Source organism: Tympanuchus pallidicinctus, unplaced genomic scaffold (assembly GCF_026119805.1).
Source record: "Tympanuchus pallidicinctus isolate F22 unplaced genomic scaffold, pur_lepc_1.0 scaffold4, whole genome shotgun sequence".
In the NCBI taxonomy this organism is placed as follows: Eukaryota; Metazoa; Chordata; class Aves; order Galliformes; family Phasianidae; genus Tympanuchus; species Tympanuchus pallidicinctus.
Genome location: NW_026294758.1, coordinates 35,465,114 through 35,492,987, shown reverse-complemented (window position 1 = coordinate 35,492,987; position 27,874 = coordinate 35,465,114). Strand labels below are relative to the sequence as shown.

Genomic DNA, 27,874 nt, shown 5'->3' with positions numbered 1-27,874 from the left:
TTATTATGTTGGTCTATTATGTCATAGGTGAATGTCAGTTGCATGGCAGTAGAGGCTGAGCATTCCCACCAATATCCCATTACATTTTGTTGTTATACAGGAGATGGCAGCAGAGGGGCAGTCTAACAAAGTGGCATCAGGTAAGAAAGCGTCTACAAAGCAAAGGTATGTGACTGAATCCCTCCCTGGAGAAAAAAACGGCACCCATTGACATACAGCGATACTTGCTGAACATTTGTGGAGACTGAGCAGTGGATGTGAACATAGTAAGGTGATGAGTGGTACATTTCAGCAGTGGCAACAGTGACATGAAAGACAAGCTATGCTCCACATGGCCATGCACACTTCTACAAGCACAGCATGCAGGCTCTTAGCTCTGCATTTTTGCCAATAATGTGTAATGGTGATGGCTATGTTGAAAAACTGTTTTTTGTAGCTGAGAATTTGCTCTGTCAAATACTGTTACTGTGCTCTTTACATCTGTTGTAATTTCCATGGAAATAAACAGGAGGCACTACTTTCAGAGAGATCTACTAGAGGGCTGATGCCACAAGGTAGCATGGGCTAGAAGAACAGGGGAAGAGTATAAGAAAGAAAAGTCTCTGTGGAGGAAGACACGTCTTCAAATGTCTTTGACCTGTCAATTCTGAAGGAAAGCAACAAATTCAAAATAGCATTAAAAAAAAAAAAAACAACAGAAAATAACCTTAAATCTCTACCTTTTGATCCAGATATGACATTGGCTGTTTTCCTGAAACAAGTTATTTTCTTCTCACTGGTGTCAGCATTAAGACAGGCTTTTCTTCTTTTTAAATCAGACAAGTACATACTTCTTGTTATGAAGACTCACATGCAAACCTTAAGACTCTTGAATGAAGCTGTCAACACACTGCTTCTGGCTTAAAGAAACTGCCAACATTTTATTTTTTTTTCCTGGGAGCAACCCACTATAGTAATAGTTCCAACTATTACTCACTTTCTAACCCCAAATCTATGTATTTGCATTTTTAATTACCAGTAGCATGCCACTGCCATCCAAATACATTTGCATGCTCCTGCTATTACAATGGCAAAAAACAACCAATTCAAGCACACACCAATTTGAAAATGACTTTAGTACTACTCACTGTGAGTTTTTATTACTGAGACATGAGTGTAACAAAGCATTTCTTTTTCTTCCTTGCTCTTTTATTCTTCAGAAATTTAAATCTTGCTGAGGACAAAAATAGTAATCTAAACAGAAATTTACTTTTGGAAGTTAAAATCCGAAGTTCAGTATAGTTCTTTAAGTGACATATCACCTGTTTGTCCCAGATACTAGCAACTACAAACATGTTTCAGAGACACCAAAAGAAAAGTTTCTTAGTCATAAGACTACCACATTCATGTTCATTTCACTTTTCCAACCCATGCACAAGCTTCATGGAAATTCCCTACATCCGCTATCAGTCACCTCAGAAAACATTTCAAAGCACTACTACTGCTAATCCTTGCTTTTGCTGTCTCAGTGTTACTAAATGTTTTTTGATTTAAAAGCTACGGTTAACTAGCACCTTTAATAAAACTATGGAACATTCCCAGTAAATTAAACATTACAGAAGACAGCAGCTCTGATAACTGAAGAATTAGTAATCGATGGAATTACCAGATATAAGGAATCCTGAAAACTCTTTAGCATTCTGATGACATACAGCAAACTGCTATAATGAGCCATAACTTTGCCACATTTTCAGTAGCTCCTAAGGTTATCCTAACCATCCATGCTAATCCCTCATTCAAGAGCAAAATCGAGCGTTCCCTTCTTCTCCAGCCAGTCCTCCTCAAGATCCCTAACTCTACTGTCAGCATCTTTCTTCCAAGAAAAATATAGTGAGTTGGTGTTTAATACTTAAGTGCTGAGATTCTTGAAGATAGAATATATGTGTACAGTTTCCTGCTCATACTGGCTCTGCCTCTGTCAATCACTCAGTTTTATTTTGCTTCAAAGTCTCCCCAGAACAGAACTTTTCCCCTCTGACTTCACCTATTACAATAGCATTTGCTTCTCCTTCTCCTAAGAACTACATTCTTAGTTCTTTTTAGATCTGTAGGCTTCATTCACTCATTCCTCTCTCCAACTCCAAAGTAGTCGAACTTACAGCCCTCTATCATTCAGTATACAACCTCAAGATCTCTTTTTATTTAATTTAAAGCAACTAGACAGTTTCCCCTCCCCTTGAGGCATAATGCAAATCATGGCTGAGGAGGATCTAAAGTAATGCTACAGCTGCTTAGTTCTTCCCTTGCACTAAGTTCTGCATTCATTTCTGCTCTAGTCTGTATTTCTATTTTATAATGAAACATACAGCCTAGTTATTTATAGGCTTTCTAAGGATTAACTACACACTCATAAGAATAAACCCTCAAGAGGTTAACCTCATCCTCTTAAGCTTCACGCACTACAATCCCAGAGATAGCTGGCAACCACAGCCAAGAGGGGAAAAAATAATCCTGCATCTTGCTAATCCTTTAGCCAATCACCACATGCAACAGTGGAGGGACCTCTAAGAGACCTATAACTCAATCAGTCTCAAGAGTACTGTCAGTCCAGAAGGTATTCTTTTCACAGAACCATTAGCAACCCACCTTAAAACTTAAAGACAGTGCATCTGAAATGCAATGATAAAAAAATATTCCAGCTTCTTGCTTATATTTCTCATTTCAGATATTTGCATAATATTCTACTTTGAAATTGTTCCAGTTAATTTTAAAGCAGAAAAATCTAAAACATTTGCATAGTTTACATCTAGGTAGACAGATCAATTATAACCATCTTTTACCCTTCCCAATATGAACCTTTCCAGGATATCATATCTGTGAAAAAAATCCCTTTGAGTTAAACCACGATTACCTATAAACTCCTCCATATTATGATCTGTATTCTCCTTTAACCCTTCTTGCAACTACAGTAGTTACAGGTGTACCTTGAATCTAAAGTGGTTTTGTGTTGTGCTGTTGTGCTACTGTTTTTCTTCCCCCTTCCCCCTTGCCTTGTTATTCTACTACCTAGTATATCTGCTACTTTTTTCAACTTTAAATACAACAAATATTAAACAGCACGATTTACAAAAAAACAAACAAACAAGGTTTTTTGTTGTTTTTGTTTGTGGGTCTTTTTTTTTTTTTTAAAGTTACACTACTATACAGCTAGCTGGAAACTTAAGCCTTCAAGCACGTGCAGGAAAAGCATAAGGCCAAAGATATAACCATTTAGACCAAAATATAATTCCCACAAGTTGTAATCAACCCAGAGGTTTAGCACTCGTAAGCTAATCAAGATCAACTGTATTACTCTTCTTTTTCTAATGCGTCAATATTTTGTTTCTATTTTTTATTTCGATATATTCTTAACATATATCCATACACTGACTCAAAAATCCATACATCCTATATCCATACACTGACTCAAAAATGTGAATTCTGACTTTGCAAATTCTCCAAAAGGAATCTGACCAGTCCATGAGGAAAACAGTCCCTAACCTAGTTTGTCCACTAATAGGATTCTATTTTTTTTTCAACTAGAAAGACATTCATAAAATAAAGATGGTTTGAAAAAAAAAATTAAGAAAACATTCCCACTAATTAAAGACTTTGCTATCTTCCAGAATTCAGACAGAGCCCAGCAGCAACAAGAACTGTTTTTTGCTCTAATTTAGGCAAGCTAACTGGGAAACTCTTGAATTGCTTCGTACCAGAAAACAGTGACCTTTTAAGACAGAAATGAAGAAGGAAAAAAGTTAAACACCAACAAAAATGCAAATTTTATCTAGTCAGGAGAAATTATCCAAGCAGCTACGGAAGTTCAGCACTCTTTCTATTCTAAAAATTGACTATACACAACTATCCTCAGTAGTATAATCCTAGAGGGCATGCAATCTTCTGTTACAGAATGCTACAGCCTATTTGCATTCTAAAAGAAGTTCCATGATCTTTCATGCTCATAATAGACGTCTAAACCGTTAAATTACTATTTCTTTTCTCATCTTGAAAGACATTGCACTTTAATAGCATGGCCCTTCCATTGTTCTTTACACTAAGTCAGGTCCCTAAACAATACTGACAGCTGCTATCAGACCAGGCCATGCTTACTTCCAGCGCAGCTGCCTTGTGTAGAAATAGACAGGCCTCTGATGTCTCCTCCCCTCTGGGGAGAGGGCTTGACACACTGCGTGCTCAGTGAGGGAGACCAAAGGTCCACTGAATTGTCAACCCAATTTTATGCTATTTGGATTTTTCAGGATACACACGGCCCCTTATAAACAAAATCAAGCATATGTCAAAAGCATGAAACTTATTCTGCAGCACAAGATAATTACTGACCACATAAGCCTATAAAAGATCATTGTGACACACAACTAATTTTAGTAAAATACATAGGCATACATAGACATAGCCAAAGACACCGTACCCAATGTGATCATTTCCTTACTCAGTTTTGGGCTGATACGGCGTCACCCAGAAGTCTTTCAGAAGACACAGTGAAGTGTTTACTCTGATGAATCGCAGTCTATTTAAAAGTGAAAAAGCTGGGGCTTCTACTCCTATTAATTGTGTATGGTACTTGAAGATCCCTATTGCTTTAAAAACACTATTTCATGCAGACTTAAGAAGAGGTGAATGACATCATCAAGATATAAGATTTGGTTTGGCTAGGCAGCACTACCTTAAGCTCAGTAGAATTGTTTTTAAATATGCTTTTAATGCATACTTCCATTTACTGCATATAATATTCTTTAAAAGTAGCTCATTAAAAAGAGCTTTCAATTCAATTTTCATTGTAAAGAACTCATTTCAAAAAAAAAAAATGCAAGAAAGTACAGTTCTCTAATCTTCGCTAATCAAATATCACAGATGTACATGTGCTCTATGAATACCTGATTTGATCTTTGAAATAAAGTAATTCATTACACAAGCAAAGAACAGAGGACATTGTGACAAATAACAGATGTAATTGCGACGGTTTTTAGAATGTGATTAGCAAACAAACTAAGTAACAGTCAAATTTTATATGAAGGTGAAAAAACAGCTCAGATTTGAAAGGTAGGGGTATGTTTATGCAAAGCTAATCCGTCAAGTGTAATAAAGCAGCTTGAATAAAATTTAAGCTGAAAATCCACTGAAGCTCCCCATTTCAGGGAGGAAAAGCTATTAAGAGGAAATGAAGGTCACCCTCCCAGTTTATTTCACCTAATTGACTGCCAATAGCTTACCACAGACAAACCAACTGCAGATCTGCAATTGAGAAACTGATGAAAGGAGAGTTTTCAAGCTGAGGCTCATTCTTTTAATCCTCCCTTGCTCTTATTTTTTTTTCCATCTCCAGTTGGGATGTAATTTTAAGCACAGATGGATTAACTGGTTCCATTGTCTGTAGACGTAACTGGACTATGGCACTGTTAATCCATACAGCAGCATGTCTAATTATCATTACAAAGTGTCTGAGGGAACCATAAAGACCAGCAGGGCATCTTCTCACAAGCAATTAACATAAATTGATAAATGAGTAATTTGAATCTGCTCAAGGCGCACACATATGAATAAAATCAGAAAGGACGGCTTCTTGTTTCCGCTACTTCTTTCACTTAGTCTGGAAGGACAGAAAACATGAGAAATATTCTAGACTTAGTGGGGGGGAAATGAACTCATGCAGTGGAAGGAATGTATGGTTCAGAAAGTTCATTAATGCAAAACAAATGACTTGTGATTGACAATCAGTCACAAGCAAGTAGCATTAACTTATTTCAGAATATTTAGAAGCACAAACTTGGTGAAAGGCTTTTAGAGCCCTGCGTCAGTCAATTAATACTACTTCAAAAGCAAGTGAAGTTTCTTTTCAGTAGCTTGCTAATTTAAAATTTATGAAAGACTCGCAAGAAGACAAAAGAAAGATGAATGAATAGTTGTACAGGCTGTAAGGACTAAATGAATGAGGCAAAGGTAACTACCTCAACTGACATACAATACTTACAAATAAACAAGCAACTGTCCTAATCACTGCATTTCTTGCAGTAGAAGTTGTTCCACACAGCAATCTAAGCAAAATATTAACTTTATCCCTACTAAAATCTGTGCAAGAAAAATCAAACATACTTGTGCAACACTGAGCATCAAAACAGTGTTAGATGTCAAAACATTAGGCTTATTTTAAAAACAGTAAAGAAATAATATATGAAAGCAAGTTATACACACTGTAGGAGGTAGACCTGGAAGGCCACGTACCCCGATGATGGCATTCAGTTCAGCCATGGTCACTTGTTTGGCACGTTCTACAGCTTGAGCCACTTGCTGCTGATGCTATTAAAAGAAGAAAGGGTATAAGGAGGAATTTGTGCACCAAATAAAACCAGGAACAAAAATATCTGAACAAGCAGTTTCTTTGGAGAAGCTGAAGCTATTTGCAAGATACATCTCATGCAGATAAAAAGGGAACAGTACTCCATTTCTCATCCTTTCCATCAAAAGCAAATGACAGCCCTGAATGTAGCCAATTCATCTCTCCCCCAGTGCCACCTTCAAAATTGATTATTCATTTTTCAAAAAATTAATGTTTAATAAGGATAGCAGGACAATAACGTCATCTTCATACTAGAAGTAATTTCAACATTTATATACTGTGTCAACACAGCAAAACTTACAGAAATCTTAAACGTGAAGAATAAATGCTTCACTGAATCCTAATATGAACTGCAAACACTCTGTAAACTGTAGAGTTTAAAAAGGCATACCCAAAATAACACCCTTCAACACCTAGCAGCAGCAGTTGACTACAATATGCTACAATCACAGTCATTCAGAACAGATGCAGGTCTGTAACCTTAAAAAGCATTTTGCATTTAACTACTCAGTTTTTACACTAGATTTTGATACAAACGATGTAGACAATGAGCGTACGTATTTTCACTGGATGAACATTTGACAACTGAATATCAAATAAGTAATCACCAGAATCAGAAATGAAATCATTTTTTTGCATTGTTGTTGATTTTTTTTATTATTATTATTAAAAAAAAAAAACACATACTTCCCCTCTCCTCTGGGAATGAAAAAGGCTGAGCCATTGTCAGTAGTTTGAACTCAGATCTGTTAAACCAAATTAGCAGGGGGTTTGCACACTTCAGCTATAACAGATGTTCCTTGCACTTGTGCATTGTGATAAAATTAACATCTTAAAACTAGCTAATTTGCAAACAGAAAAGCAACATAATTGCACTTTAACAGCTGAACAGTTTTACTTACTTCCTGAGACAAAAATGGGATGACTTGTGCACAAATTGTATTCAATCTCTTGGCGATTTCTGTCTATGGAGGAAAAATAAGCATTTTGATTAAAATCGTGTTTTCTGCTAGTTCCCACATATCAGGTACCGTACAGGATCGTATTAGGTTAACACTGTGGAGTAAAAAACAGCAATCCATGTCTTCATGCCAGTACAAATACTAATAGTTAATATTTAAGCCTAAATGAAGACAGAGATATAGTTAACTACTCTCGGACATCTGCTCTGTCTAAAGCACCTAATCTGTATACACATTTAGGCACAAATCTGATCCTTGTACATAGCTAATTAACAAGTACAGCATTTTTGAAAAACATTAAGTCCACAATAAGGCCTTTTAAAACTAAGATTTATTGTTACTCAAATTACCAAGCAGCCTAACATGGAGGTGACAGGCATGCAAGAAGATCATTCTTTCATGATCAATTTTTTTCTGCCAATTACAAGGCAATCTTAGTTTTGCTGACAGAAAGAAAACTGCAGGAATACAAAATACTAGAAGAGAACCAATGAAGAGTGGGTAAGAAAGACAAAGGCTTCTAAAACATACTGACTAAGACAGAATTAAAGTAAGGACATCGGGGGGAAAAGAAAAAGGTAGTCAGTAACAACAAATCAGTGAAACCACAAGTAGCAGGAGAACAATAAACCGATGTAGGAACAGCCCTGTGCTAAGAGCAGCACAGAACCACTCTAACTAGTTACTATCAACTAAGATATATACAACAGAAAAATAAGGAAAACTGTGTTTTAGGATATAAACGGAGAAAATCACTGCTGAGAATTGTCGGCCAAATTACATGCCAAAACCTGAACAAAGAGAAACTCAAGCAAGTCAGATGAAAACATTGCTAACTTATCTGCTGAGCCTTTGCCCCAAGCCTTCCCATCACCCCAGATTTCTTACAAAAACACTGAGATGTGCTGATGCTTACACATCAGACAATCAGTAATTAGAAAACAAAAGCCCCACAGTGCTTCTGTGTCTCAAGAAACATGTAACTTGAGGTCTAAGTGCAACAGACAAGCTTTAACACCTCTTTTCCTATCAGACTTCTAAAACTCCTCTCTCTGATGTAAGTTGAAGTATTCCACTTGACCTACGTCAGTTATTGGCAGGTCCACATGCCCTGTGGATCTCCTGAATACTTCAGAGATCATTTCTTTCTAGGTAAAGTGGCTTCCTCATGCATGGGCAATGAACAAACAGCCACTTTCCAGCAAACCCTTCTGTCTCCCACAACAATGCAAATAGGTCTCTAACAGAAATATCCATCTTCTTACACAAGACTAAACAACAAGCAGCTTTGGTCCATTTCTGTTCTGTTTGGTCTATGAGCACAAACTATGAATCATTCCATTCACTGGTAATAGATAACTACCACCAAAAATAATATAAAGGAGTTATTGGAGTGTCCAAGCAATCAACAGATCTGTTGGTATCTTAAGTTCTCTTAAAGAAAAAAAGACATGTATGATGACTGTGACAATTGGCTATTAAAAGGCTTAAAGAACACAGATAGTAAGCAATGAAAAGACTGCCACTTAGCAGCCTTAATGTTTAAGAGGTGGTTCATTTCCAATAAGCTACCCCTAGACCAACAGGATTAGCTTTGTTTTCAGAAGCTAAAGTGAATTGCAGCAGGTTTTAAGTGTGAAAATAAAAATTACAGAAGCAATTTGGTTTATCCTAAAAATTTGTTTTAGACTGCATGACCCACACAAAAGAGTCTCTCTATTCCATAATTTTGAAAAGTAACATTATTGTCACTGTGAAAAGTCTATTTTGATAACAGTCTAGAAACCATGCAAGTCATATACATTATTGGATTTTCTCACAAGTTCCCAAGCATCTGATCTTCACTGTGACGGTGTAAATACAGAACTACACACTAACACAACAGCACATAACATTACGTGCTAGTTACCAGTCCCAAGAAACAACAGTTATACTTTTGAAATTATTTCTTTTCTCTAATAATCCTGTCAAAAAGGATCAAACAAGCCTGGAAGAGAAAAAAGGCATATAATTCATCTGAATAATGCACAAGACACAGAAAGGATGAGACACACTTGCCTCTGTTCTGCATTGTAATACCAATCAGAGATTGTCTGCTTATTGAAAAATTAGTGTTGAACCTAGAAAGAGGTGCAGCCTTTCCTCAGTTAATCTTGTTTTAAATTGATTGTGTCAGTACTACAAATAACTAACTGAAAAGTGGCACTGAAATAAAGTATCTTTCTGAACCACAGAATGACTTGTGTTGGAAGGAACATCAGAGATCATCTAGCTCCAAGCTCCTCCCTTAGGCAAGGTTGCCAACCACTAGATCAGATTAACCACAAACCCAACAAGACCAGCCTTGAATGCTTTCAGGGATGAGGCATCCACAGCTTCTCTGGGCAACCAGTTCCAGTGCCTCACACACCATCTGAAGGGAAAAATTTCTTCCTAACACCTTCTGAAGCAAGGCATCATCACATATAAAAGCATCTCCTATTCATCCACAGTTGTGGGTAAATTTAGGCATACAAATCATAAACAAGTGCTTGTTTAAAGATGTGCTGTTACTGCTACAAGAGCCAGGTAATAGGCATTCCCTCTGGAAGAAAACTAAAATTCTCTATTCTGCACCTCATAACTAAAATCTGCTTGTTTTTAAAAGGCAGTCTGCATACTGGCACTCTTTCCCACACACAATTAAAGTACTTAAAATTATTTATTTACTAGCAGATCTCTATAACTTCTTTCTTTAAAAAGAAAAAAAATAATCAAATAAGTAGTAAAAAGTACTCTTACTGATGTTTTTAAAATATCTTTGTTCTATAATGAGTTACTTAACTAGGTATTACAGCACAATTCACTTAATCTTCATTATCAAGAACTGCAAGAGGTTTTTTTCAGCACTGAGAAAAAGAAAATTCCATACATTTAAATACAAATCAAGTTGCTAAAAATGAACTTTCAGCATCCAAGACCAAATAAATTTGAATAGGTGTATTTTTATACATATGTAGATAGATACACACTCCCAAAAAACTTCTTTGAATGAGTCAGTCAGGACAGAACATAAGTAACTGGTGACACTAAGGCAAGCTATAGTTTTCTAAATTAGGGCTCATACACTTAACAGTTTAAAAATACTTATCAGTTACTTTCTTTCAGAGGTTTCACAGTATAACATGCCTATTATCTAATTGCTGATCTTGAGTCACATAGAACAGACCGAGGAATGAGTAAACAAAGAAAATTCTGCAGAAAGTCGCATGGAGCAGAGACAAATATGTCTAATTGTGTATGTTCTTCAGCTCTTTGGTAAAGCAGACTGCAGAAACCTGAATCTCTCATGAAAGCCCTCCTAGCTCAACAGCAGCTCTTAGCAAAGCAACTGAAGAGCCCTTAATTGTTTGTGTCCTTAATGCAGTACCTCTTGAACACATTCACTTTTAATAGAGGGCTCGAGTGTGAGACCTATCAAAGAATGACCAAACTACATCATTGAGTGGTTCTTGCTGTAGCAATGATTGTCTTTTGATTTATTTGCAAATGACAAGCTTGTCAGACCTCTGACTGAAATGCCACCCTCCCTTCTAACGTATCATTAAAAATTAACATGAAGGAAATCAGCTCCATTTTGTAAATTAGGTTGAGCCTTATTTTTGGCTTTACTCATCCAATTTTTTGCCTTCATTCCATATCATTAAGGACTCATTAAGGTCAAAACATTTGTTGACCCTACACTGCCAAACTCAAGTGTCCATACTTAGATGTGTCACTTGCTAAAATGAATTCCTAACATAATGACATAGAACCAAGCAGCCAGGCTAGTAACTAAATATAATATTCACTTAAGTATCAAAGTGTTTTCCTCTACAGCAGTCTACTTCAGATCATTTAATGTTTTGACACCCTGTACATCACAAAGCACCATGTAATATCTCATACTTAACACAATTTTCTTAAGCAAATACAGATTTTTGCACTGGTATGGGAAGAAGCAAGAACCCTATTTCTACTCAGATTTCACACTACACATAACACATTTCATCATTCATAAAAGAAGCCCTAGCCAGTAAGAGTCAGCACTCTCATTTCTAACTGAAAAAAATGCAACTTCCACCTCAGGAAAATTAGTTTATCATTGATGAGATTCAGAGTTTCCAACAACAGCTGTGGTTTTGCTCCAGTCAGCGCCTCCCATATTTGTCATAGCAAGGACTAGCTATAGCAACTACAGTAAACTAAAGCAGAAATTAAATCTTAGAAGACATTATTGTGACAATCAGCTGTATTATGACAATTGTTGCTTTATTAGTTTTGAGACTGCACAAAGCTGTCCAGGTCTACCATTACCAAACAACGCTAAGCCAGAATAGTCCACAGAAGCTCATTTTTTCTCTTGCAGATTGCATTTTCTGTAACCAAAAGTTAGATTGGTGTTTGAAGTACTCTATCACCATTTCTTAAGTTCAAGAAATTCTGTTCAAGTTCTGCACTTTCATCACATTTTTTCGTACTTCAATTATTTCAAACCAATTTAAAAAATAAAAAATAAAAAAAATTGTCATCTAATTTGGAGGAAGACAGCTTAGGAGAAATGTTGAGAAAGCTTCAGAAAAGGAAATTCAAGAAAAGCAACATAAAAACCCAAGGTTACCATGATAATGAACAAGCAAGTCCTAATCCATTCAATTAAGTCAACCTGCCTTCAATGCAGAGAAAAGAATATACAGTCAAATATTCATAAAGGCTTTACAAGTTAATTCTGAAGTACTATGCCTCCAATTACACTTTCAAAACATAGGAAGCCAAACACAACACTGAACTACTTCTGGAAGAAGGAAATGGATTTCTTTATATTTACAGCATTTAACACAGCATTCCAACAGGTAGTAAAGGTTAATGTTGCATTTTTGGTCATTACTGAATTATTTGAGATGATCTGTAGTAGGGATGATGAGAAAAATCAAAGGCTGTGATGATGCAACTGACTTGACCTCAGACCAATTTTCATCCCCATATGTCTAACAGGCATGTAGATAAAAGCCCTCTTTATGGGACATGCTTGACCATTTTTAATCCCTGCTGCAAACCAGAAACTAACTGAAAACTATCTCTACGAAGACCTTGGATAAGAAACTGCAAATGCACAATTTAGTCTTAAACTGTTAGTACCCATTTTTATTTTCATTCTTCTTGCAGAAACACTAGAATAACCTGCACTGAAGTGTTGCAGCCTTTATTCTTAATGTGATTCAGATCTTCAGAGACAACAAAAATCACACCTATTCATAGAGCACATAAAAAAAACTCACAACCAATGTTTCACAGAGCATAACTTCTAATTTTGCCATGGTAAAGCTTATGCAATTTCAAGAATGCATTGCTAACAATTTGGGGATGGAGAGGATGTTGGATGTATGATTAAATCTCAATATTTAAATATTCAAAAGTCTCAAATGATTAAGGCTAGCATTCTATGAACTTTGCTGTTTATGAGTTACTGAATCCACATTAAGCACTGAGAAATTAATGCCCTTTTATTTAAAACTAATACACCACAATCTGTTCTGGCAATAGTTGCAAGAAGGAAGAAAAAAGGCAATATACCAGGTAGAAGTTTAGGCCCCCATAGTATATCAATGTCAAGCAACAGTGTGTCAAGCTAAGATTCAATTCAGGTAAGTGCTACTGCCAAATTTTCTTGTTCCCAGGCGTGCTTTAAGATTATTTTATTGCTTAAAATTTAATTTGTTCCAACTCACATCTCCATGACAACGTTGGCTAACCCCGCAAATCATTTGAGTAATTGGATATCTTATCTTTCTATTCCTCTCAAATCAAATGATTTTGCTAGAACTGCAGCAGCCAATCAAATTTACTCGTCTCCTGAGTAACAGACTGGGAGAAGTAGCCACATTCATCTCCCCTTTACAGCCATATTAACCACCACGCGACAAACTGTGGAAGTTGGCCTTCAAACTGTATTTTAAATTATAAACACTGTCATTACTAACATTCACACCAATGGGAGGAGGAGGGAAGGTTTATTCTCCACAGATAGTTGAAATTCATACTGACAAGCAGCAATGGGTAGCATTCACTTCAGAAACAAGAACAAACTCTGCATTTGAGGGATAAGCTGTCAGTTTAACATGACATATCATTAACAAATACAGTTTTCCTTCTGCCCCACCAAGAAGACTAGCATGAAAAATCTTTAGCTATGAAAAAAACAAAACATCACCATATTGCAAGTGGGAGTGCAGAAAGAAAGAAGAAACAGAAATATTAATAGAACAAAAACTCAAAATGACGAAGTTGCAGAATGACAGTTTCCAAATGTGCATTTATTATCTAAGCTACATTTATCTGAAACCTCTTCAGGTGTTACTTTATGTTACAGAAAGGTCATGTTAATTTAAACATACGGTGGATCTGAGACACAAGCCAACAGCTACACTTAGCGAACATCTACTATAGATTTGAACTTTATTCAACTGTAAAGTGACTGGATATATTTCAGATGTCTAATTTAAATCCTTTCTATTATAATAGAGCAGTTGTGCAGCTCTCACTGAACCACTGTAAACAACTGCCCATGCCACTTGCAGCTGTAAATTCTGTTGAACCTAAGTTAACTGGCAACAACAAAGCTGTTGTCAGGACATTCCAGTGATCCTTTCACACATCTTCACTATGTTAACACTTTTCATAAACTTGGCTAAAATGGGCTATTATAACATTTCTCCTTTAATTCAACTTCAGTTCATTTTGCATTCATTCAAATCTTAATTCCACAGCTTTGTTTCCATGCCTAAGCCAACCTTAATACACAGAACTGTTTAAATCTCTGAAGCCAACACGGAGCTTTACTTTACTTTCCAGTTGTTTTGGGGTACACATCATTCCCATTTACTCAGATTTCATGAGTCGGCAGAGCAAGTCAGAAGCTGACTGATCCAAAAGAGAAAGTCTCACCACCTTTATTTCCAGAGGCACGCACTGATCACCTTATTCCAAAAGCACTCCTGGAGATGTTCAGAATCGTCCAACATCTCAGCTCACTAGTTGAGCAGAAAACATTTCTACAGGAAAAAGGAAAAGGACCAGCTTAGCAGATCAGCAAGTTAAGTAGACTAACAAGAAGCATCGACCAAGTAGCAGCTGTTCACAGGGAAGCACAGGAAGAGCCTAACTGAAAGCAGAGGGAAACAACAAGCCAGATGAGTTCCTCCCATCCCACACATTCTTTGTAATTATAAAACATGTTTTGATTAATTATTACTGGGGCATTAAGAACCTAGCTAACACAAGAACAGCTGCGCAACACAGCTCTATCTAAGAAAAAGGAAGAGACAAAAAGAAGTGTAAAAGAAAGGGACCATAAAAACAGAATAGCTGTAACTGCTAGATCTGATAGAAAGGAATCCCATACCCTTCATTTTTCATTTGATTTAGGATACACTCCAAAAATCATTCCTGTTTTGCTCTCAATCCCATAACCTACAACCAAGTTTTTAAACACATCCGTAAAGCACCCACTGAGAGCCACTTTATTAGGACGGCCATAGAATGTCAGAGATATTACGTAACTGTGGAAGTACCTAGAGCTATGTAGCTTTGAAGATGTAAGAGCGTAATGTACCTCAAATCAAGCACAAAACACTTAAAGTACTCAAGACATTATCAAAACTCTCAGTTGAGATTCAGTCCTTATCAACCATCAAGTAAGACTATAACAGCATTAGAATCTGATCTGGAGTAAAACAAAGCATGAAAACTGACAAAATAAGCAGTACAACATATCAAGAGAAGGGATGGAAATATGGAGGAAAAAATTAAATGCAATACACTGCATTCACTGGAACTTCAGGAATAACTACCAAATTAAGCAAGTTTAATCAAACACATCACACGCACTTGTACATTTCACATTAATTTAACAGTTTTACAATATTTACAATATTCAGACCTGAGATTCAAACACCTCAAGTCACTGAAAGAATTTAAGGCCTTAGAGGTGTGCTCATATCAATACTTCAGATGCTATCAAATGATTCACTAATCAGTAACAAGTCAGGAGGACCAACAAAATTTGTTAGCTGTTAGCAGAATTAGCTGCCACAGAATTTGGAAGGAATAACAGTTACTTTTACTGTGTGCAGAAAGTGAAATTTGGAAGTCTTTCAGCAAAATCTTGGAGATATGTAAATAAATTTCTTCCTTATTTTATTATGTTTTGTTTATATTCTTCTGCCACAGGATACAGAGAGCTAGTGAACATGTCACCTAGATTACATCTTGTAGACAAGAGCTGATTTAAACTGACCAGACAGGAAGTAATTTGAGATTGACAATCACAATACAGTTTATAGTTATTGGTACAAAGCAGAGTAATAAGGCTCTCAAGACTTCTGAAATCAGATGTCAACTGGTTAAGTTCATCTTTACAGGATCTGTTATTGAAAGATAAAAAGCATTTGGAAAGCTGATGAATTTTTTATGAAATAGTATTGAGGACATGCGTGAAAGTTAACACATCTGAGAATGGAACAGGAACGGACAGAGGAAGAAGGGTAAGGATGAACTCTGCCAAGAATCTATATCACTAGTTTCTAACTAACGTGGTGCAAACAAGAAAGTGTGCAAGAAGTAAAAACTATGCCAGGTGAGGTAGTATAAATATATACAGCACTAGCACATAGTTACAAAATTATGTGCCACTACTAAGTTATGCAAAAAACAAAGCTGTTGCTCAGCCATGTGACATACTAAGAAGAGAACAAAAAAGGTTCAATTCATTAACTTACAGAAAGAAAGAGATAGTAAAGAGACACCAATGCTGCTAGAAACTTTTTTTTTTCACCCACCTTTAACTATAAAACGAAAGTCTTCAACCACATAATTAATACAAATTATTAGCTACCTAAGGTCAACATTTCCTTTACTGTTTGAGTTGCAAAGAACTCACTTTACTTGAATGCTCTGATCAAGTTAACCATGGCAACTGAAGTGTAGCAAGAGCACACTAGTGAAGCTTGGGCTAGTGAAAACCTTGCAAAACCTGCAAGTGTCAGGCAGAAAGAAAACTACATATAAAAGGACAATACTTGACAAAGAAAACAGCAAAGATTGTGAAAGAGCAAAGATAGACCGGCTTTATTCAACTGTTCAAGTTCAAGACATTAAAATACTCTCAATTAGGTAAAGCAAAGACAAACTGTAACTTCTATTGATTTTACAACAATAAGTAATATCTGAACCACGTAAATTCCAACAAGGTAAGTCCTCTATGGCTAAGTGACACAGGTGCTCTACCTTCTTCACTGAGAATTTTACACTAGTAGTGTAGCATTCTTAGGAACAATGGAAACAGCACAGTTCTACTACAACTTCACAAGAATGTGCAAAACTGCTTGATGATTAAACCAAGTATCAAGACTTAAGAAGTTCTTTCTGCATGGATGACAGGACTGGTATTTTTTAACATTTGCACTAATGAGCATAAAAATATCCTTACCTGCCCTAATCCTTAATTTACAGAGAGTTGCAAAGAAATCCGTAACATGCTAGGAGAGCTTCAGAACTCACTTTGCAGTGAAAGAAAAAAAAAAAAAAACGATTAGGAAAAATAAAAAGGATTGGGTCAAACTGGCATTAAGAACCACAGGATACCTAGATAGGAGCAAAAAGTAAGGATTCAGGGGGCCAGAAAAGCAACCTCTCTGTCACAGAGAATCAGAAGTTGTTTTGCAGTACGCCACTAGTAAAAGGCTGCCACTACAGTCATTAGGATGCAGTAGTGCACAAAGAGGCTTCTGGAAAGAAAACAAACAATCGCCTTTTCCTATCCACAGGGACAAAAATGCACAGGGGAAAAAAAAAAAAAAAAGGAAAAACAAAGGGGGTGCAACTGAAAAAGCACTTCAGTCACAGAAAAGCACTGTTACCCAGACAGTCTGAGAGTGGCTGCTGTTGCTAATCTTCAGCAGCAGATCAGACAAGCACCCTGTCAGAAATGGCACTGCTACAACTAATTCTGCTAGTTCAGAGGGAGGTGCCAAGTCCTCCCTGGAACTGGCACCTGACAGTGTAATGAAAAAGTTTAAAGGCTTCCCATAGGTCTTGCTTTAAAAAAAAAAAAAAAAAAAAGACCTTTTTTTTTCTTCGCTTACTTTGCAATTTATATCCCTTATTTGAGACAGCTAGGTATCTGCAAAGTAATGGCTGGCAACCTTACAGCCAGTTACAAAGCAGAAATTCAGGATGACCTTATACCCAGACTCAAGACTTGTATAAAGAAAAAACAGCGATAAACATTTCAGTAAGAAACAAAACAAAAGCACATTCTGTTGTAAATAGAGACTGTTAGAGCAAAACCACAAAAGAACAATCTTATTTGTTATTTTTCCCAAGAAAATGTGGGTTTTCTCTGTCCTCCCAAAGATTTAATTCAAACTTCTGCACTTGAAGAGGTTGAGATCACTATATAAGGAAGTAAAGAGCGCAGCTACTCAGGGGGTTTGGCATATTTAAAAACAACTTCATAAATAAGCAAATTGCCACAGATAATTAAAACTATCTGCTTTTAGATGTCTTTTGCTTTTCTTGACCCGACTGAATAATGTTTTCTTAGAATTAATACACAATCAGTCAAACTAGCATACATATTTTTGCTCCCTTCTCCAAAACTGAAAGCTATCTTCTTGTTTTTGCTTACTAATCCATACAGAAGCCTCTAAAATGGCAAAAACAGAGATGGCAGCATTTTGTTCTCTAAATCAATTTTATCCTCAGCCATCAAGTAGATGTTCCAGCACAGAGAAAGAACAGTCCTTCCCTTCTAATTCAAAAATCCATACTACCATTGCCCTTGCAAACTGCTAAACAAGCAGTATTGGCAATTCACTTGTGTTCTGTAATATATTTACTACAAATCCCAATGGCTTGCCTCCTAATGCAGTTTTCTATTGTGTCTGTTCTTGTCAATACCCTGACTGGTCACCTTACAAGTAAGTTACTTTGACTGACTGTTTACACAAACATCAAAAATCTCTAGGATTAAAAAAAAAAAAAAAAAGAAGAAGAAAAAATCCATGCTGGGTGAGGGAAGGTAGAGGGAACACCACCATCACCACACTAACAACAAAAGAAAAGCACCAAACACAAATATGTCTGTTTTCTGTTATGTGACCACACAACCTAAAAGGCTAGCTAGGTCTTCCAATCACTTAAGCAGTACAACATACTTCCAGATAAGCAACCCTGACAGATAACCCACCAAACAGCTCTCAAAGAACTTTAATTTGTAATTTAATCATCTGTGCTAATTTGTTTGTGCTTCTGCAGAACATAAAGAAAAGGTGAAAGCAACTCAGTCAATCCCCAATTAGAGTTTGCAGGCTTCTGAAATGCTATTCAATTTATCACTAGCCACAAAACACTATTATCATTATAAAAACTTCAAAGCAATCTACCAAACTGATTAATTTTCTGAACAGTTTTCTCAACACACTGAAAATACATTTGGTAATACTGGGTTTGCTAACAACTAAGGTAATCCTCGACAGAATATTATAAAAATAAAGCTATAATCCTTTTTCCATTCCACTTATACTTAAGCATACTGGGAACATGTTTCTAAGAGAAACCAGTGCTACTTCCATCTTCCATTTGTTCATTTAAAAAAAAAAAAAAAAAAAAAAAAGAACTCATTATATGCTGCACCAAATACAGAGGGGAAAAAAAAAGTTAAAAGAAATTTCATCACTATGCCTTCTTTTACAATAAATGACTTCAGGAAAAAACTTATTTTTAAAACCTAGTCAGATTTGAAGTAGAGCTCACACAGGCAATGTTTTAGTGAATTCTAACCTACCTTTCAATTGCCTCTGGCTCCATGCCTTAAACAGATAAATAATTGTCAAAAAATAGGAAACAGGGCAAGGGAAAACCATCAGCTCTTGCAGAAAAAGGAATGTCAGCAGTAGTATCTCAGGGACATTTACTACAATCTGGTTTATGAGTATGCTCAGCAACACAGTCTGGAGAAGACAGCACACAGTAAGTAATAACATTAGTTCCACAAGAGGATTCAAAGTAGAAACAATGACAGACAGAAGAATTGCAAAGCAGCCTTACAAGCTGAAGAGGGCAGTTAAACAATGTAATTACACAACTTAGACACACTCATAGGCACACCAGGGGCAACCACCCCTAGCGTCAGTGTAAATTGATGGAGCAAACATCGTTCATGAGCAAGAACTCAAATGTGAGCAAATCTGAGAGGTGATAGTAGCAGTTCAGAATTTGTTGGTAGCCAAGCAAAGAAATCAAGTATTGAGAACTTTTCTAAAGGAAAAAAAAAAAAAAAAAATACGGAAAACAATTATGTCATTACATAAATCTCTGGCTTGCCTAAACCCTGACAATTGCATTTAGTTCTTGTGCCCTCACTTCAGTGGAGTAGACTGAAAATGGGGAAAAATAAATTAAAAAAGAAAAAAAAAAAATCAAGCAAAGGCATATCAGATGATCAAGCTGTTGAACAACTTGTACTTTCACAGATTGAGTAGAATAGGACCACCCAATGTGAAAGTGAGTCACAAACAATACTCACAAAGGTCTAACATTCTAAACGCAGGGAAAAGGCAACTAGACACCAATTACATGCACTTGCTGAGAACTGAGGGTCATCAAACAAAGATAACATCACAAATGAAGTTTCTTTATTCCCAGCCCCTAAACCCCTCCCCCCAAAATCAACACAACTGCCTTACTTATCTTGCACCAACAACAGCTTCCTCCCTGCACAATGGCAAAAACCCACTAGAAAGAAGTTTTACATAAGAGGACAAGTTGAACACCCATCAACCTCACACCCCTGATGATGAGATGAAATGGTTAAGAATATAAAAACTGCTGATCAAGAAAAATCAATTCTCCTTTTTGTTCCTGTTTGTTCATAAAGACAACTAACTGGAGCACGGAGCAAGTAACTGATGCCAGTGAGAAGAGGGAGCTGAGTATACAGTTACAATGTAAACACAGCTGTCATTATATATTCTCAACTCTTAAATTCAGTGGAACGACAACATCATTAGCTCTACTGAACGTTGTTATCATTTTTAAATTAATAAGTACTGTGGAGTCTTCTGGTAAGTGCAAGTTAACATAATGTTGTTTTTAGATGCCAGTATATGCCAGTGGTGACCTACCCACAAATCCAGAAGACACTATCTTCCATTTTGCACAGAAGATGAAATGTAATTTTAACCCTTTGCTACAAAACTAAAATTGCTGAAAGGCAATTCAAATACTAGCCTGATCTGTATTACAAATAGCAGAAAGAGGTGTTTACCTTTCACCCCAGAACCCACTGTGAAAGAACCCTTCCTTCCTTTTCCACTCCCCGCTCCTCTTTTTCTACTGAATGACGTTCCTGCCTCAAGGCAGGTCACAAAGATCACAATAACCCACCCAAAGAGAAGGAAAACCAGCTGGTAACCTTTGGGATTGCAGACACTCAAATACTGTAGTAGTTTATACAGTCTGTCAGTTAGTTCAGCAGTGATGATTTTTTCTTTCTTTGGCTGCCTGCCACTGAGCAAGAGCTAATCTTGCACCTGAACAATCTAGGCATTAAACACACAGGAAGCCTTATCTCTCGACTTATGACAGAAGATGACAGGGCAGCACCTCTTTATTTTCAGCATCTCTCCCTAATAGCCAAGGGCAGTAACCCTTCAAGTACAGTGGGCCTTTTAATACCCAAAAGACTCTACATCTTGGCACTAGCAGTTGACACATCTGCTTTGCCAGACACAGATGTCACAGTGGGAAAAACTCTCTTCAGTTTCTCTCATCTGTTAATTCAATCCACAACACACATGAAAACAATACCTGAATCAACCCCACCTATCCTCAGCAAATCCTCAAATTTGTTTCTGTCTCAGAGACAGTAGTGTTAATCAGTAACTGTATACACCTTAAGATAATCAGCTCTGTAAACAGTACAAAAATCCAGGCACAACATCCTCTTAAGAATTAACCTTTGATATTCTTATAAAAACAGAAACAAATCAAGAAAACACAAACCAACCACAAGTATGTCAATTATTATGTCCTGATTTGTGTTCAGACAGCAAGCTCAAAAGCACTCAAATGCAGTACCTGGGTTTAAGCATATTGTGCAAAGTTAAACACTACAAAGAGCCAAAGTTGAAGCTTAAGAAAGCCTTCATGCAGCCATTCATTGACACAAATGCAGTGTATTCAAGTTGAAAACTCTGCCATACAGCTGCTTTTGTTTGGCAGAGTTTGCCTCAGTCAAACCTGCATACAGCAACATTCAAGTCCTAACCATTTTAGCCACATTATAATCATAATAAATTACAGAATTAAATGAAGAGTTTAGTAACTGACACAACTGCATCAGCACAAGAAATCAACCTTTTTATCAGCAGGCAGACTACAACAACTTTCTTTAACGAAAGTGACCCCTACTTTCCACAGTGATATGGACAGCACACTGCACAAGCTAACACCACTGCAGTACAATTTTTTTTATTTTCAAATCAGCAGCCCAAGCACTCTGAAGGCTTCACACAGGGTGCTTACAGCATCCACGTAGACGGTAGGCTTTAAGAACATAAAAGCTTGTTCAGTGGAAAGTTTCCCCATCACTGCATCTTTCAGTAACAAAGATGTTGTCAGAAATGACAATTTTTCATGTCCCCTGATGATGCCTTGCTAGCATTTGGTTATAAGCCATAAAGCAGGAATAATTTCAGCCTGTCAGAAGTCTAGCTAATGCCCAGTTTCCCCCTAGAGAGAATTCCTGTCAAACGTAATGAGAGCTCCAAAGGCCCTCTCTACAACATAATGAGCACTTAGGCCATGCTGGTGATCAGCCAGCAAAAAGCATCAATTTGAGCCTGGCTACACCCTTGGGGCTAGACGTCACCAGTTTTAATAAGAATTATGATTACTATCTGACAAAAGCCTCCTCAGAACTTACTGTTAGAAGTAGAAATTCAGAAGAATGTCATTGGTGGCTTTTTTTTTTTGCTTTGCTTTTTTTGTCTCCTTACTGTTCGATCACCTACATACTGAATTCTAACAGCACTAGGAAACCTTACTGTAGTCATCTAAATCTTTAATGTGAAGGTGCTGTTCTTTTCAGAATTCCTCAACATGTAAAAGCATAGTATCTAAAACTCATAACCAAGAAAAACTATTTATCCCTTCAAATGCTTTTTCTTTCCTTTTTCACACAGGGAGTAAGCGTGCTCTGTTCTCCTCCACCAGAATCAATGCAGATATAATGGACTGCCATAAATCTTAAAAGCTTCCCAAGTATCACTGCATACTGGGTAGATAATTATAGTTGCCATATATACAGAGCATTAAACCTTTGCAATGCACAGATGTTAAGGTCAAAGTGGAAACCTCAGTTCTGAGGCTCTTTAATCTCATGGGCTTAATTGATTTTATTTAATTTCCTTGTACATTTACTGAAGTCACCTGACTTTGTCAAGATCTTCTGAAGATAACATCCATTTTGCACCAACTCAACCCCCTATATGGACACTGTCTTCCTCACAAGTTATTTATTCTGAGCTTTACAATAGACTAAATAAACAAAAACCCAAAAATCAGGATCAAGTGGATAAAGAGGAAAAAAAAAAAGTTACCTCACTGAGAAAATACCATTCTTTTAACACAGACTGGACAAAAACATAGCACAGCGCTGAACCAAGTCACCCACCACTCCTACTGTTCTATTTGCCTATTCAGTGCATCGTTTCAAAACAACTAGGCCGTCTAACATCCCTGCTTTTACCAGTATTTTGGATTCAAACAAGTGTAACTCTGAAAAACACTGTGGAGCACTAGCCTAGCTTTGCAAACAATGTTACCAAGGAACCACCATACCACCTCACAAAATACAATATTTTTAAGTGAACACAAAATAAAAATCAAAGAGTTCAGAGTTACAAAAGAAGAATTCCACTCTGCAGTTCACTTACTTAATGAAAGTCTTTGAATATACTGAAGATCCGAAGCCTGAACTAATCAATTTACTTGCTATGCCCTAACCGGTCATCCATGCTCTTTAATTTAATGAAACAAGAATTTTAGATGAAATAACACATACACTTCAAGAAAGAGTTGTATTGTTGCACTTTGAAATGTGTCCAACTGTGCAACTTCATCTAATGATAATTTTTTTAAGAGGCCATCGATTTCTGAAAGACTTATTGTACCAGCATCTTGATGAAAAAGTGAATGTCAGCATATCTACAGAATACTTACACCCTACCATTAAAGCTTTATTTGGCAGACAATGACTACTTAGTTGAGGGTCCTCTGGGCTGAACAATCATTTAGTTTTCTTCTCTTATGAGGTCTTTAGTGTCTTGTTCTACTTCAGCACTCTTTTTATTCACCATTATAGTGGCTGTAAGTGTGAATTTTATGGGAACTTGAAAATTCATAGTCATAACTTGAGCTTTCCAAGTCACTAACCCTTTCATACTTTTAAAAGGCAAGTACTGGAGCAACTGTCACTACATACGCTACAGAGTCATCATCAAAGGCTCCCTCCTACCAGCGACAAATCAGAAACACATAAGCACTGAATTACACTTTCAAAAACAGAGAGGAGACCTTTCCTACCTCTGACATCACCTTTTAGGACCAACAGCAAGACAGCTGTGTCACTCAGCCTAACCTACACCACATTTGACAGTAGATAGGCATAGGTCTGCCAATCACAGCTACAGTCAGTCTATTCAGACATACAACGCAGTTATCTGAAGACAAACACAGCTGCTACACTTAAACGCAGACTGATTGCAAATTTCTGTGGTTTAGAAAACAAAATGCCTTACCTGTTTGTGCATTTCAATGTTTAATCCATATGACATTTCATAATACTGCAAATAAAGGAGCACGTATTATTTTTTTTATACCGGCTTGCATTGTATTATAAGATCTTTACTGAAATAAAGAACAAACAAACTTACCATCACATAGTGCCTCTGCATTTCTGTCTTCTCACTGGCGAGTTTCTCACATTCCAGTTTAAGGCTACAAAATAGATCACACTTCAGTGTAACTACTATGTCATTTGTTTTGACACCTACCCACTTTGTGTTTTGACAAAAACAGCTAATTAAAAAACCTCATAACTCACATGCAAACAGACAGATAAATGCTTAATTCATACTTTAAACACAAGGGTAGAGCAGGAAATTCAGAAGGTATTTTGTGGTGCTGCCTGAGAGCTGCAGCTGCGTCCAAAGCTATGGAGACAGGCAAAGGACATGGACTATTGGGCTGTGTCAGGATCAGACATTCTCCAAAGTTCCTCTGAGCAGCCAGAAGTATTTCCTCACTAGTGACTTTCAGAGTCACAAACGGCACCATTTGTGGTTAGAATTACATCTCAGGCATATCTCCATCTCCTAACCTCCAGGCACCTCCAGCTTGGGTTATCTTGCCTGCAGCTGTACAGCAGTAACTGACTGCCATTTGCTAGCAAATTTGTTTTCAGAAAAGTTATCTGTCTCTTCACAAACAGCAGCATCGCTTTAAGGACTCTGACTAAACAAAGCAAAAGCAGCAACATTTTTTTTAATTTTTTATTTTAAGGGCCACCTTAAAGCATACTTTGAAACAAACGCTGCGGAAAGAAGCCTTTTTCACTTACAACTGCAATACCGAATGTTCACAGTTTATACCTCATTTCTAACTGACGGCTCAGACAAATCAACAATCTCGAGTGAGAATCAAACTACTGTGGAAATCAAAGAGAACCCCAGCCTCAGTCGGCTGACTTCCTGCATGGAAAGTAACAGATCTTCTATCCCTATCCAGACCGCTCAGGTGCAAGGGAGTACAAAATCGAGAGACAAAAGCCTCTTACTGCCAAACACCCTCTGCAGGCAGGAACCCGCTCCCTGCGGGGTTCCAGCACCAAAGAACCGTACAGCGCCGCGCGAAGAAGCGCACCTCGTGGCTTCAGCAGACCGCCGCTTAACTCTGCGCTACAAAGTTGCCATCCACCAGGCTCTTTTGGCACAGCACGTCGGCGTCGGATTCACCTTAGCGTGAACACCGCACGCAATGGAGGAAGGATCTTCCTCCGCCGCCCTCCGCACCACGCCACTCTTCCCCCGTAACACCTCCCCGCCCCTCACCCAGGGCCCGGCCGCCTCCAGCCGCGCTCCCGCCCGAGGGCCCCGCGCCGCCCCGGCCCCGCACGCCACCGCCTGGACGCGGCCGCTCGCTGCAACCCCGCGCCCAGTGGGGGAGGAGCGGTTCGGAGCGGCCCTCCGGCGCGACCCCTTCCGCGGCTCACCTGTGGTACTGAGCCTGGAGGAACTGGAACTCCTCCTTGATGCGGTCCAGCGACTCCGGGATGGTGAATTTGAAAGGCTGCCCCGCAGCCTGGTGCGGCGCCTGGTGCGGACGGACCGGGAGAGAAAGGCACAGTCAGAGCGCGCGGACGGGGCGGGACGCAACGAGCCCCATTCCCCGCCCGCCCCATTCCTGCCGCGACCCCGGCCCCAGCCCTTTCCTCCCGCCGACTCCCACAGCTGAGCAGTCCGATTCCTCCCCGCCGCTCCCCGCGCCTCGGGGCGGAAAGTGACCGCCGCACGCAGAGCCGGTCCCGCCCGGCGTCGTACTCACGGGGTGCCGGCTCTGCGGGAACATGTCTCCGAACGCGCCTCACACCGTCCCGCGGCGCTTAGTTATCCCGCCGCAGGGACATCCTCCGGCCGCGGCCACTCTGACGCGGTAGCTCCGTGGGACGGGACGGGCGACGCGAGTCACGAGGGCGAGCGGCTCTGTAGTGGGCTCCGGGCGGGGCCGTCACAGCGAGAGGGGCGGGCGGGAAGCCTCCGGAGGCGGCCGCGCTGCTCCTGACCGCCGGCGGCTCATGGGGCGGCCGGAGCGGGGCTCCGCGGGGGGCGGACGCGGGGCGGCCCCGCGGCGACGGAGACAGCACAACAAAGGGCGGGGAGCGCCCGCTCCGAACGGGATTAGGAGGGCGACGGCCTCCGGCACCGGGCGGCTCCGCGCCTTAGCAGCACGCGGCGCATCGCGATCTCCTCCCCATCCTCGCCGTCGCTCTTGTCCCGGCGATGGCCCGGCGAGGTGATGTTCCGTCCGGTCGAGGAGCGCTGCCTGGCCCTGCCCTGCTCCGCGCAGGGATGCGGGGGAGCGCAGCGCGGCAGCCCCGCGGGACGCCCTCGGCGGGACGGGAACGGCTGGACCGGGCGGGATGCGCCGTGCTCGCCGCGCCGTTTGCATTAACACGCGGTTTCACACTCCTCCGGCTAACCAGCCTCCCGGCCCCTCCCACAGCGCTCATTTAGGTGGGAGAGATGGCGGTAGCAGCCAGTCGCCGGCCTCCGCACCAACGTGGGTGCGTGATGCGTCCGGCGCCGCGAGCCAATGGAACGGGCGCAGCTCCGTCCGCCTCTCAGCCTTTCGCTGGGAAGCGTTTCTGGCGGAGCGGCGGGAGCCCTCCTTGCCGGCCAATGGGAGGGCACCGAGTGCAGGGAGGAGGGGAAGGTCTGTGGGAAGGGGAGCAGGGAGGCTGAGTTGTCAGTCAAAGTAACGTGGGGCTGCTTCTCGCACAGCACGCGGCGCCTGCGCGCATGGGGTCGGTGGTGTTATGGGGCAGGGAGGCAGGGCGCTGATGTCCGCCAGGGCGGGGGGCGGTGCGGAGGTCTGGAGTGGGGCGTCGTGAGACTGAATGACGGCTCGGAGAGTTATACGGGGTAGCTGTACGCGCTGTGGCGTTGCCCCTTGATGCTTTTTACTTAGTACTTGGAGCTATATAAGGAGCCCGAAGTTTGGAGTTTGTTAGGAAACCGGACGCGAGGAGGTACCGGAATAGGAGGTTGTGCACAGTGCTGTGCTGTGCTGTGCTGTGCTGTGCTGTGCTGTGCTGTGCTGTGCTGTGCTGTGCTGTGCTGTGCTGTGCTGTGCTGTGCGCTGTGCGCAGTTCTGTGTCAGAATGACCAAAAGGAAAGGACTGGAACCGCTCAGCGCTCGGGCTGAAAGCTGCACTCACCCTGAGGCTGCAGGGCTCTGGGAGCAGGGCTCTGCATCACCTGCCCGTGTCTTGCCGGGCCCGCGGGCCTGTGGGCACTCACGTGTGTATGTGTATGGGTGTGTTTAGGTAATGTGCATGAGCATGCACATTTGTGAATGCGTAAATAAGTACAGAAACATGAGGACTGTTCTTCTTCACTGTTTCTAAGACGAGAGTGAAAATGCCTTTACTGTGAGGTGGTGCTTCCCAAGGTGGGGTTGTAAACCTGCCTGGCGCTCCGCATGCATAACTGGAGCTCCTCCTCATGAGTTCTTTTCCCAGCTCTTCCCCTGTTGCCTTGGACAAGCCAGTTCACTACTCATGGCATTCTAAAGCTTAATTAATTAATGCTTATGAAGTACTCAGATCTTCAGATGAAAGCTACCATAAATATGCAGGCCATTATTACATATCTGTGTGTGTACCTAGCAGCTATGGAGT

At 39.6% G+C, this 27,874-nt stretch overlaps 1 protein-coding gene across 9 annotated transcripts in view; it reads right to left on the bottom strand.

Annotated features, from left to right (window-relative positions):
- Positions 1 to 26,613, bottom strand: part of TLE1 (TLE family member 1, transcriptional corepressor) — a 68,400-nt gene extending 41,787 nt beyond the window's left edge. For 3 of the 9 annotated variants that reach the window (XM_052700757.1, XM_052700758.1, XM_052700765.1), the window contains exons 1-6: positions 26,020 to 26,613; positions 25,688 to 25,788; positions 24,351 to 24,414; positions 24,216 to 24,260; positions 7,276 to 7,338; positions 6,229 to 6,333 (exon numbers count right to left, since the gene is read on the bottom strand). In XM_052700757.1, the coding sequence (XP_052556717.1) occupies positions 6,229 to 6,333; positions 7,276 to 7,338; positions 24,216 to 24,260; positions 24,351 to 24,414; positions 25,688 to 25,788; positions 26,020 to 26,043 (402 nt within the window). In that variant the 5' untranslated portion in view covers positions 26,044 to 26,613. Of the gene's footprint in view, positions 1 to 6,228; positions 6,334 to 7,275; positions 7,339 to 14,301; positions 14,406 to 24,215; positions 24,261 to 24,350; positions 24,417 to 25,687; positions 25,789 to 26,019 lie in introns of those variants that run through there. The other 6 variants (XM_052700760.1, XM_052700759.1, XM_052700763.1 and 3 more) reach the window with 6 other exon arrangements.
- Positions 26,614 to 27,874: the final 1,261 nt, after the last annotated feature.